This window comes from Chroicocephalus ridibundus, chromosome 5 (genome assembly GCF_963924245.1).
Source record: "Chroicocephalus ridibundus chromosome 5, bChrRid1.1, whole genome shotgun sequence".
Taxonomy (NCBI): domain Eukaryota; kingdom Metazoa; phylum Chordata; class Aves; order Charadriiformes; family Laridae; genus Chroicocephalus; species Chroicocephalus ridibundus.
Window position 1 is genome coordinate 56042440 of NC_086288.1, and position 13636 is coordinate 56056075.

Sequence of the window (13636 nt, forward strand, 5' to 3'; positions counted from 1 at the left end):
CTCGCTCTCCTCCGGACAGGTGGCCACCATAAGCCCAGCTGTTTGTGGCATCTAGGGAACCTGGCACTGCCACACAGAGCTGCTTTTGTACAACTGGAGCCACATTTCGTATCAGGGAGATAAAATCCTGTCTGAGGTAGGGAAATTGGTCACCAAGGATTTCTTAGGAGGGAAGAGCAGGCAATGACTGAGCACCACCATTCTTCCCATTAACTAAAGAGTTACACTGGTTTAATGTATACGTTCAAAAATCTAGACAACTAAGGCTTCATAATTCAATTTCTCAGCTTTAGATCTCATATGCTATTCCTTTTTGACACTGTATCTTCCAAAAGCAAATACTAAACAATAATGATAGGATAAACGACTGTTGGCTGGAAATGAAAGTCCTTATCTATATGCTCATAATTCTTACTTTCAGCAGTAGAGGTACACAGGGACTCGGGGAAATAAGCTGGTACTTTAGTCTTCAACTCTCTATACGTACGTAAGTGCATGTGTCTGCATTGGAATCTGTCTGTAGAGCATTTCTGTGGCTGAGTAGGTTTGCAGAAGAGTTGAAGGAGCACCATCAGGGGAAAATTCTGCAGTATCCCAAATTAAGAGGCAAGCTGTGAGTCTCTGTAGATTTTAGAGGCAGAACTCTAGATAACTAATACATTTAGTTATCACGAAATCTGAGAAATGCAGCATTCTGGTAATAGGTTTTCCACTCAGCAAGTCTCATTAAGTGACTATATTAGTAATTGTGATTGATTATTGACAAAAGTCAATTATTATTTATTGACTTGCATTCAAAATAGACCTCTGATACTCATTGAGCAGACCTGTTGATCCGACATTTTTAAGGAGGACCATATCTTAATTTTTGTAGCAATTTGAGAGAGCAACATAGCAAATCCAAAACTGCATTTCCCCACATCAGCACCTTTTCTAGGAATACACAGAGAGATTAACTTTCATGCCACTGTATTAATTCTTATCTGCAGAACTCTGAGAAAAGTTTTTCACAGTTGGTGAATAAAGCTGTTTGACCCTGACGATGACCAAGCGAGACATACTCAAAACCAATCAGCCTTCAGTAAGCCTTACCCCTCTGACCTGGAATTCATATACTGGCATCGACCTCCTTTTCCCCTGTTACTGCAACCCCCAACTTCATGGTGCCTCTCTCCCATGTTCTCCACTCTCTCTGGTCCCTCCTGATTTTGGCTTTCAGGGTTTGCCCCTCTCCACAGCTTTCCCTTGCCCACGCCCCACACCGCACTCCACACTCCCTGGTCTCTTCTTCAGCCCTCCTAGTGCCCCTATGGACATTTCCTCTGCACTTTATGCAGAGAGATGATGCCCTTTTTCTTCTTGGTACCCCCAAATCTGTCTATCTTACCACCAATTTATTTTTTTCTTCCTGCTGGCTCTCCAAAGTGTAGCTTGTCAGCTAGATGAAAAATCAGCCATGTTCACTGAAGGTCCAAACTGGGAACTCATGGGCCAGACTTTCAGAGTTCAGTGTAAGACTGTCTGACCAGTTTGGTTTTTTCTGATGCTGTTAAAAAATTGATACCTTCTGTGCCATTTTTTTTTTCTTGTAGTGGTTTTCATTATTCCTGAAGTCTTTTATCATTCCAGTTCCATTGCACATCATTTGACGTTGAATGATAACAACTACTGAGAAAGATGAGATTTTAAGCAGTGTTGGTTTTTACTAAAAACTAATGAAGTTTAAGGGCTGAATAAAGCCACAGAAAAATATGATTTGAACCTCAAAATGCTTACAATCTGAACTAAATCTGACAGCGGAGTAAAGACAGTATCTGTGTATAGAAAGAGGGCCCATAGTTTTACCATAAGAAACTCATATTTATCTTCTAAAGTACTGAGCTCATAATTAAACCCCCAAACCTAAAAAAAAAGTGAAATGTGCAATAAGAATATCACTGAAATAAACTGTGAGACTATAACATGATTAGACACAGAATACTCACTGTGAAAGGAAAAAAAAAATAAGAGAAGCTCTAGCCTTGTATTGTTTTTATCATTAGACTAGAAAGCAACTCCTCTGCATTCAGAACAGCACCCAAGTTTCATGTGTGTAACAAGATGAACAGATAAAAGACTGAATAAAAACTGGTAGCAACTGGAGAGAGGTTATTTCTCATTCTTGTTAGTCTGACTGTAAAGATTATTTTGATCATCAGTGTAAAGAATGACCAAATTCACCAGCTTCTAATTTAAGAAATTTTTGTTCATTGAAAGTGTACCGCCTACCAAGTGCTGTTCCAACCGTGCAAGGTCCCAGTTTGGCACCGTATTTTAAGGTCTTCCCCTGCTGACAACAGTTCTGCATGTCCAAGAGCACCACAAGTGCTGAATTGCAGGCTTGCCTTGCCTCCTCTGCTGCAGGAAAGTGCAGTTATCCCCACTGGGTCAGTAGGAAATTCCCCCGGGGATGTATGTAAGCTGTGCACACACATGTTGGGAGAAGCGGAGGCTCACCAGTAGGACTGTCTGTCATACAGCATCAAAGCTCTGCACTGCTGTGCCTCCTCCTCTGTAAAACCCATCCAGGGGAGTCAGGACAGGAGTTCACAGAGGTTATAGAAATGTTTGAAAATAACCTGGAAAGAATGCCCTGAGGAGCTCCCCAAAAAGGATATAGAGAATAAATACATGAGATAAAAATTGAGAAGGCAACTTCAGCAGAACAAATCTCATGGCAATCTGTACCTTAATTACAGTCCCTGCCCAACAGATGATTTGTTTTGAAAGCTGAAACTCTGTCGGATGATCAGTGTTAAAACTCCCACTCTTTCTCATCTCTCCGTATATCTAAGTCAAAAATTGTACAAAGCAGATCACATCTCACCTGAAATATCAAAGCTGTACTGAAAGCTGCTGAATGCATTTCTAAGGCAAGAAGGAAGCTTAAATTACCACATCCATTAACGAAATGCCTTCTACCACACCATGGGCAATCTACTCAATTCCTCAGATATAAAAGACTATTGCAGTCATGAGAAAATAATGTAAATGTGCACTTTTTGCCTTACGTCTTTGTTATTTTGCCATATATTAAAACAAAACTTACACTGCAAGGAAATCTCCAATGGAATGACAGAATACTCACTGTATGTGATGTTCATCCAAGCTGAAAAAATGTTGCAACCATTACCGCAGAAACAGGAGAACTGTCTGTATGCTGCTATTGGTTTATATTTTGCTCAGCCTGAAATTTAGTCTTTTTCCATATTCCCTCTCTCCATCTACATACTTTAATCAAAGATTTTAAATGTCTTCACTGACTACAAATAAAAAAATGACTCAACCATATTGCATGCAAATCTGACACTTCCGTGGAGAGAATATGCCTGCATACTGTCACGATACTGTGACATTTCCAAGAAGCAAACATACCAGAATACTTTTAATGTAACATTGACACCAAAGCTTTGGAAAAAAGGATCAATATTATATCAGAGGGGGCTGACTCGTTTTCTCCCCTGTTAATTAAGACTTCATTTAATTGCTAATTTGATCTTGCTGGTGAGAGGAGCTTTCATTCAGCCTCCCCTCCCAGGTGGCATGGGGAGGTTGGGACAGCAGCACCACCCTGGGATGGCAGGTGGAGGTTGGAGGCTCAGAAAACCAGGGTGAACCAGGCAGTATCATACGAGACAGGCAGTTAATCCTGTCGATATTGTTATGCCTCTCCAGAAGGAGCGCCTAATCATTGTAATTACTTATTGAAAATTATTTAAATGCGGTTATTAATACGCTTTATTACATTTAGAATTACAATATCAAAGTGCTATTGAAATGGTATTCTTTGGTAGTATACATAAGTTGGGAGCAGATGCCTACGCTAAACTCACTTGAAGCTTTAAAGCAACACCAAGAAATTTGTAACGGATTTCTGTGAGAGAAAGGTGGCCCCGACAATGCTCATACTGCATTGGCCACAAAGAAACTAGCAATATACTAAAGCAAAAAAATAGCATAAACCAGATCAGATTTGAGGATGGAGACCTGAGATAATCTTGACTATAGAGCTCTGCTTCAATTCTGTCAGCATCTTCTCCTTCAGAGTCTGAATCTATGAAAATGATTCACGATCAGGATTTTAATACTAGGAGTGGGGGAAGGAAGGAAGGAAACTATTTAATTTCATTATCCACACATATTTTGTGCCCTGAAGACTCCTTGTATAAGATTTCTCTTCCTAAAAGGTAGGTTAATGTAAAAGGATTATTAAAGAAAACCAGAAGGAGGGAAAAAACAGTAACAGAGATGGGTGATGGCAGCTGATTTAGGTGCAGGGTGTGCTCTGCAGAAGCTAGAAGCAATTAATAGGAAAGTCATTATAACCCCAGAACAAACATAAAGATGGGCTTTAAGAAAGCCCTCTGGAAGACAGACCTAGATAAAAAAGCCAAACCAATGTTGTGCTCCCTGCTATAGTGACTGGAAAGTGGTAAATGCAGAGCATGGAACTAGCAAAGTGGTATAAAATATCTACGTGGACTTTATATGTTCCCTTGGAACACACTCCACAGAAAAGAGTGTCCTGAGCCCAGGCATGCGCGGACCTGCTGGCATCTCCAGGATGCTGGCTACCACACTCACTGCAGCAGCAAGCTCTATGGCAAGGTAATCCCATAGTAGCTTTTTGTTGCCCGTTTTCAAAAAGATTTGTACTTACTAACATGACAGAGAGGCTGAAATTGCCTGTCTCAATTTCTCTACACTTTCCCCTGTTCCTGTGTACTTACCTGTGAACAGCGTGAAATGCCGATTCCCTCTATGGAAATGATTTATCTTGCTCCAAGGGCGTGGTGTTTTCCGGTAGTGAGGACTATGGACCTACAACTAGTAGGGGCAAGTCAGACACCTGTAAGTCCACAATACCCTAGTGATGGTACTAGGATTTTAGAGTTTTAGAAAAACCAAGATTTTTTATGCTTATTTTGTTGGTTGCAGCTAAATGACAGTGAGGTGAGAAAGGATTCAGAAAAACCTTAAATCAGTGTGTAAAAATCGGAATTCAGATAAAATTCTTTGAAATTCTTTCTAGTTACATTATAGAGGAATTAGTAAGAATTAAAACAGAACTTTTTCTTCTTGATGCATGTGGTACACTATGTCTAGATCATATCTGTGCTTGTCTGGGTGTCTGTTTTCAAACAGAGAAGCAAGCAATAAGAAAGCCAACTACAATCACAGAACTAGTTTTTTTTTAGTGAAGGACGCTTGTTCTCTACAGCTGTATACAGCACAAACAAACACTTGGGATGGGGCTGAGTTGGGCTGTCTTTGGCCACTGGAAGTTTGTCACCTAATGCAAGATAGTTAGCCAAGCTCGGTCCACAGATCATACCCTCGCTGTCCAAACATTGCCCAGACACCTAAATTTTAAATGATGTAGGGCTTGTGAGATGACTTTTCCTTGGCTAAACAAAATCTTTCACATAAGCACGTTCTTACAACTTTGCAATAATTAAAAGAAGGAGAATGAAAGAAAGGGCCAAGGGTCGACTTCAACTACTCACTTGAAAACTGTAAGGAACCAAGCAGTCCCCTGCTGACTGCGATGAGGATCCCCTCAGCAATGGGGTGTGGGGGGTGTCTTCTGGCGTTTCACCTGAGGATGAAGGGAGAGCGCACTTTGCCCACACTAAACGATTATATTAGTGCCAGTGGCAGGACTGGAGCACCTCGTGGAGCATCTTGCATCTCAGAGCGTTCTCCGTGTCTCTTCCCCAGTAAAGGCAGTTTTACTTCATTAGTAATCTAGTCCCTGGATATTGAAATCTCAGCGCGTTTCCAAACCAACTTCATTTATTTGCAGTATGTCAGCTGGTATATCAAATGACTTTTTCTTTTACTGTTGCCAAACAGAAGTAAAATTAATTTGTTCTTGTAGGTAGAGAACTCCATTCAAAAGTTGAAAGGCTTTTTCCCTGCATATTCATAACTTGTGATGTCTAATTCTTTATTTAAGGATGCGACTGAGATTTAAATATCTTTTGTGCCTAGAATTTGTGAATCACTTTCTTTTTGATCAGGGCTGGTTTATAAGCATTCAGCAGGTTTTCTGTTCTTTATGGTTTGGATAGTGGTTCTTTTTTGGCTGTTTTTGGTATGTTTTCTAATTTGCTTCTCTTACATAACTCATTGCTCAGTTTCTGCAATTTGTCGTTGGAAATAATGTGGGCTTGCACTTGTTTAAAGAGCATAATACATAGACATGGGAGAGTCACGGGAAGACAAATTAAGAAAATTCAATGGACAGGCCTCTTGACATGTCATGATCTTTGGTAGCGCTTTTGAATAGTAGTCAAATTATGGTTATTTTTTCCCATTTCACCTACTTCGGACTCCACTACATTTTGTTCATCTACACATGCTTACGAGCAAGAAACTGATTAGTAGCATCAGCTGAAATCTGTCAGGAACTGTGTCCTTTTAATATGTCCCAGTAAATCTCAGGTTGGCACTATTCTGCCTGTGACATCTGTGAGAAATGACAAAGGGCAAATTCTCCTTTTTCAAATAATTCCCAAACCTACGAAATTCCCTACATACTAAATGGACAGTGTTATGAAGAGAACATTTTGAATTAGAGTTTGTTCTTTTGGTGTAGGGTGTCACAAGTGAGACTGGGAAGACCCATTTTAAAGAAGAGTCTAATCATTTAGACATATTATCTTATTTCACCAGACTGCTGGACACCTTGAAAGGCTCAATGTTACCACTGAGCATTGTACAAACAGGAATCTCTGACACCTTAGCCCAGCTTAGCAGTGCTTAGCAGAGGAGGACATCTCGGATGGCTGGTAGCAGCAAGACACCCTTACTCTGCAGTGGATCAGCTGGCAGAGGAAAATGTAATGCTCGATTTGTCACCATTTTTCCTTAGCTTTTGCCCACCCTGCACTGCTGCTGAGTAGCTGTTCAGAGCTGGAATACCTCCTGGTGCTGCTCCCCATTGGAAGCAGGACTTGCAGGAATGGAAAACAGAGTGGTGATCACACTAACCACTCAGCATAGACCCGCCAAGCCGGACTGGTTCCAGTCGTATTGTGCTTCAGCCGAAAATTTATATGTATGCTTATATATGTACACATACACACAGAAATGGGTTTGCGTTAAAAAAACCCCACTGAAATAAAAAAGCCCTGGGTATTCAGATCAAACAGCTAGTCAGTATCCTAAAATTGTGCTGGAAGGTTACTGCAATTTCCTTTCCAGACATCTGCCACATCCAGCCTCCCTTCTGAGCAGATGAAAACTGATGGAGCCAAACGATGATGAAAAGTTGTAAGGGCAATGCAGTTAACACTTGCCCCCTTAGAAAGAGAAAATGTGATTTTATCAGCAGGAGCCTGTTACTTGGGCAGCAGCCGCAGCACCACGGGGCCAGCGCTGCTCCGAGCCAAGGCTCTAGCTGCAAGAGCATCCTGGAAGAGACAACAGTGGAGTTACTGCTGGAAGAACGAGCTGAACGAAAATGGGCAGCCTACTCTGGGGAGGAAGCAGGTGGTTTTATTGAAATGTATGAACAGCAACATTTGTGAAAGGAGGAGGTTGAGTTACTCATGGCTGAAATAAGTTTATTCAGCCTTTGATGGGAAAACTTTTGTCCAACACATTATTCACTGGCATTACACAAGCAGCACTGGAAAGAATGTGTTTAGTCATACCATCTTGAAACTTGATGTCTGCTAATGCAGAATGCCGGATTTGATCCAACATTTGAGAATGAATGAGACCACGTGAATTCTCAGAAACCTTTCTGTGGATACTGGATCCAAGGGTCTATAATAAATACCACTCATCCAGCTTTTAAAGAATTACTTTTTCATTTAAGAAATGTGGCTAAAATATTATTACAGCAGGGCTGTGGGGAAATAGGGGTTTTGATGTAGCCATTGCCTATGACCAGCAATTTAGAGATATCTCAATATTAAGTTAGCTGTTGTGTAAGTTAAGTGAAAAATTTGCCCAGAGTCTTCAGGTCATAGCTTGAAACTTACAGCTTTTCTTTTTAAAGTGTTTACAATTCTGGCTGAACATCTATGTAAATGCAAATGCTTACAATAGAGCTGCAAGAAAGACACACAGTGCAGCATTCATTTGTGTGCCATAATAAATAAAACTACTATTGCAGGATTATGCATGACAAACATGGATTTATATACATGGATGTGATTAATAAAAATGACAAATTTCATAAGCATACCAGAACAGTAGTGGTTTTTACACTATTTATAGTTTAAGTTGTCCCTGCGGAAACAATACTTCTATTGGTGAAATAATTGCTGCATTCTAAGCACCCAACGCTAACCACATCAGCAAATACAGAGGCACTGCAAGGCATCTCCAAGTGGAACTGGCATAGCACTGATCTGGACACTTCTACATCCATTCATACATGCCTGATAATTCCTGTCCCCTTCGTTACCACTTGCTTTTATAGTAAACTCCTGGGGCTGCAGGTTACTCTTGAAAAAATATTCTGTCATGTTGCCGGATGCAATCATAATGGAAACCTGAACACATTTCATACACATCTGTAAATATTGAGGAGGAGTTAAGTTCCTGACTCACACATCATATATTCAGCTCTTTATAATACTGCAATTTGAAAATCCACCTACCCAGTCTGATGAATCATTCAACTATTCTTTCTCTGTGTCCCAGACAAAATTTAGTAGGGGGCTCTCTCAATGTCTCTGTGACTCACTAAACTTTTTTTTTTTTTTCCACTTTTGCTGCCAATACACTTATTTAAAAGTGAAAGATCTAGTACAGTTTTTTAGGTTAGCATGTGAATGCTGACTGGAAGCACTTGGTCACAACGATACTGCTGAGGTCTGCTACCATAAAGACCGACCAGCTCATTGGTTTCATCTCTGACCGAGACGGTGTGTTTGCAATGGTAAAGTGATGGCTACACGTCTCCTCACTGTGCATCGCTGCTGGCTCGGCTCCGGAGCCAATTTATATCAGCATTGTGCTCTTGATGCCAGCCTTGCTACCGGGATTTATGGCAGCTGAAGACTGGTCCCGCAGAGTGCTGTTCCAGGCAGCGGTAAGGCAGAAGGCAGAATGTGCTGGGACTCTCCTGGCTAAATAACATGTTCACCGGCATGTGGATCGTTTGGGGTTTTACGGTAATTGTTGGGAAGAGGAGAGACAAAAGGCTCCTTGTGCCACAGTAGGGTGACTTTGGGCAGTAAGCGGCGAAGTGGGAGAGCCATGCTCATATCTCAGGTCTGCCAGCTTCAAAATAAACATCTTTTCTATACCACAGCAGAGCCCCGAGCTAGATCCTTTATACTCTAAACAATAATTCCAGCTAACCAGTCAGTGAGACCCACCACAGGCTGAGAAACATGTGCTTCGACACGTCTGGTTTTGTGAAAACTTTTGGTGTAGGGTGAAAAAAAAAAAACAAATCCCAGAACCTGCCCCCAGCTGGAGCCAACAATGAGCTCCAGACCCTCATGCCTTCCTGCCTTGGTGCAAACCAACAAGTGTTGAAGCCGGGGGTGTTACTCTATACTACAATCGGTGCATAAAAGAAACTTAAGTAAAATCAAGTGCTTACTAGTCATGATTAAGTAATACAGAAGCGAACAAAGTGTCTTGCCCAATTTCACAATTAGACCGTGGCAATGCAGGCACCGTCACAAAAAGCTATGAACAACCACAATGACTTCAATCCAGTCTTTCATTCTCTCAAGACACCTACCACCTTTCACAGGCTTTTCTCTGAAACATTTTTAAGTCACGGGCTTGTAGCAAAATACAAGTTTTTATTATGAACTGGATTCTCTCATGAATGTTTTGACAGCCTATTTGCATAAAATGTCTCGTCATTAAAATAAGGGCGAGAAAAAATGCTCATCAATTTGTTTTTCACCAAGAACATTCCTTAAGGCATGGAAACAAAGGTCAGCCAAAATTCCGAGCTCCACTTTTAAAATATTCACTGAGCAAGGAGAATGTATGCAAAATACATGGAAATGTACTAAAATAATAACAGTGTGCTGAAGATAAAAAAATTCAGAAATTGCTTGCAGTATTTGTGGGAGTTTTAATTGCAAACAAAACAACTGTTTCAATGTTTACTTGAATTTTGTCTAGCACAGTTTCAGTAATACAGAACACCCATCTACCACTGCACCTCAGATCAGACAGATTTTGTATGGACCCTCCCTCTTCAGAAAGTCAGATCATACTTTTTATTGGTTCCTATTACAAAATCGTGGTAGCTCTGGTAGGTGGATGGGATGAAAATTCTTAATGAATATATTTGGATATATATATAAAATAAATAAATTTATTTATTTATACTGACACTTGAAGGTCTATGGCACAGATCGGTTTAGTTTGGCCTCTGAAACTCACATCCAATTTCGGTAACACACAAACCTAATTATTTTTCTATTCAGACCACTGTAAATCAGGGAGAAATATCCTGAATGTAGCCTAAAAAGAGTAAAATAGAGGAACAAGCCATCATTTTACAATTTCACAGTTGCTGTGTTAACATAAAAAGACAAGTTACCCAACTGCTTCAATTAAATGTCAAATTGTTTAAGGAAAACAAACAGACCCTGATGCTTAACACCTTTTTTGACATGAATATTATGATTGCGAGCCGTAAGGCAGTGAAACTAACAGATTGTTGTAATCTAAGAAGTGCAAAAAAAGGATGCACCATCTATCCCTGTTCCAATTTATTTCTACTTTTCTCCTATTTCCCCACCTCTCTTTCTCCTTCTGACCTACACGCAGATTCTAGAAGTAAACAAATTATTCTGTATTCTCAGCCTTTGGTTTCGTGGCCTTCCCCTGACGTTATTGTGCAAAGTTGTTGTACTGAATTACAACATTTTTGTGTTCGGGAACATTGGGGCACTGGAGAACTAAAAAAAAATTAAAAGCAGCCAGGAGGTTGTTATGGGTTGTATTTAGTGTTTAAAGACCATGGTAGAAAACATACTTCATGGTATGAGGTAAAAACAAGAAAATGGTAGTATGACAAGGATATGGGGCTACTGACTGGCTGAGGGCAGAAAGAAAACATTTAACCACTTTTCATAGCCAAATTCCACCCTTGGATAACAACGAAAACTTTTCAGAGCTTTTGAATAAACAGAACCTTGTAATCAGATACGTGATAAAATTCCTCTGCTCTGCCAAAAGAAAGCCCGTCTCTCAAATGAAATTCACTCACCTGTGAATGATGTGGTATCTCTGCAAATAATCCAGGGAAAGCGCCAGCTCACAAATGTACAGCTTGACAGTTCCTTCGTTAAAGTGCACGTTCTGCTGCAAATGGTACCGTAGATCGCCTCCAAGTAAGAGATCAACCACCATGAACATGTCTTCTTCGTCTTGAAAGGAATACCTGGAAGAAAGAGTTACAGCTGAGATGTCAGGGTCAGTGACACAGCCACAGCCGTGCCCTGGGGTAGCTCTCCGTAAGTAGATCTGCTCAGGGCAAGTCCATGATTTGCTGCAGAGGCACACACTGATTTCTCACTGCTGTGGTCCAACCCTGCCACCAGACTTTGACTGTGGTGGGACTCTGCGCATTCAAGGCAAGCAGAGCTTGAACTGCCTCCGTACTACTATCTTGATTGTTTTAACCACAGACTAACACCTGAATGTTACTAAAACAGTATTTAAAATACCTTTCAGGTTTATACATTGCTAAATAACCGTATCCTCATTCAGTTGGCAAAGTGGCTTACTAAATAGCAGCAATAAAATGGAAGGCCTTGAAACACACTTGGTATTCACACACGTACAACTGTAGCTCAGTGCCTATGGAAAGTATCCTGGCAGGATTGAGAGCTGCTGTCCTGGGGGTATTTTCCAGATTCCATTATTCCAGTAAATATACACAATGTTCTATTAGTTGAGTATTTTCTACAGCTTGCAGTGTAGCTCCAAATTCAATAAGAAATAAAGCTGTAATTTTACTGCCTAACAATACATATTTTTCAGTCTGCAACTTATATCTTATAAAATGACAGAGGCTTCATGGTCACTGACTGAATTCTTCTGGACCCTTTCCCAGATCTGCCTGTTGAATACTCTGAGGACCAAATTCTGATCTGATTTAAATCCTGTAAATCCAAAGGTGCAGCCAGGAAATGTATAGTGTATATATAGTGCTTGGGCAAGCAGGAATTTCCATGTGTTTCTACTTACCTTGGCTATGCTGCCATTGCTCTGTTTATTTCTGGTCTGAATAAACTGACAGAAACTCTCTGGTTTTCATTTCTGAATGCAACTGTCTAAGACAGAGTATTTTAGATTTCCCAAATGGGGAATGTTGAATTCTAAGATGAAGTCACTCTTCTCTTAGAAATTGTTTTAGAATTAATTTTGATGTGAAGTTATATTAGCTGATACCAGTTGTGGATATGAACTGCTGAGAGGTGACCTGCAATGATAGTGCCTCTTCCATCACCTTTTCTCCCATGAGGTGTGTAATGTTTGATGGCTATAGATGTGATTCAGTTCTCCTGAACTTTAAAATATATGTTAAGGAAATGAAAAATAGTGGGCTTCCAGAGGATCTCTGCCCATCCTTCCCCCACAGGCAGAAAAGTCTATATTAGATTATTTTAATTGACAATTACGTACAGTTTCACTTTCATTCCCAGGCTTGCACTTTCTGAAATGAGGCACTGCTTAGGGGTTGTCACAGATGATTCGCTTTGAATGTAAATGCTTTCTATTCTTTCCAAACACAGTTCTGAGAAGTGAGTGTCTCTAGATACTCTGCTCCTCTGTTGCCTTTCTGTATGCCTGCCAAATGCCAGGAGGGGAAAGCCATTTTATTTGCATTAAGCTTACTTCTCAATAAGTCAAATCTCTGAAGCAAAATAATAAAGTAGGTGGCACATGGTGTCTGCTCACCTCCAGAGGCTCAGAATTTCATAACACATACATTAAAAAAAAAAACAAGACTTCAGTTATATTTAAATTACTCTGAATGTTGCACATTACTGAGCCTGGAGCAACTGCAAAGGGAAAGCTTAAATATGTAGATATGTTTAAGATTTTTTTTTTCTTTTTTGACACTGCTGTTATTTTAAATGAAGTAGTTGTAGCACTGAGCAGATCTAATGAGAGATGTTATTTTTTCCTTCAGTTACTGCTTGAGTAAAGTGTAGATTTTGTCTGTTTCCTTTTTATATCAAAAAAAATCCAAAATGAGAAGTTACAGATTGAAAACTCAAATGTATAAGTGAAATATTGTGTTGAGTCTGGGACTAAAGACCTCTCCTGGTGTCTAGAACCGTATGATTCCATATCAGTAAAAATGGTTCTGATGCAACGCTCATCTTGAGAAGGAAAATGTCCTGAGTCATTTCTTCAGTGATTCAACCACCATGAGGCAGAGGGTGAAGGCAGGGTAAAGAGCGACTGCTGTGAACTTGCTTTTAAATTCATTGACTATTCCCATCTCTGGCAAAAAGATGAGTGTGTTTGAAAGTGTACCCATGAATGTTTAGTCTAGATACAAGAGCCATCAGAACAATCCAGAAATAAGTGTGAAATCTCGTCCACAACCAGGTGAATGATAGCTCCTGAGGGAACTGGGTTTTCA

The 13636-nt window shown here is 40.2% G+C and overlaps 1 protein-coding gene across 3 annotated transcripts in view; it reads right to left on the reverse strand.

Moving 5' to 3' along the window:
* Positions 1-13636, reverse strand: part of STK32B (serine/threonine kinase 32B) — a 175128-nt gene that overhangs the window by 70822 nt on the left and 90670 nt on the right. For all 3 annotated transcript variants that reach the window (XM_063335852.1, XM_063335853.1, XM_063335854.1), the window contains exon 4: positions 11246-11419. In XM_063335852.1, coding sequence (XP_063191922.1) covers positions 11246-11419 — 174 coding nt within the window. The remainder of the gene's footprint in view (positions 1-11245; positions 11420-13636) is intronic.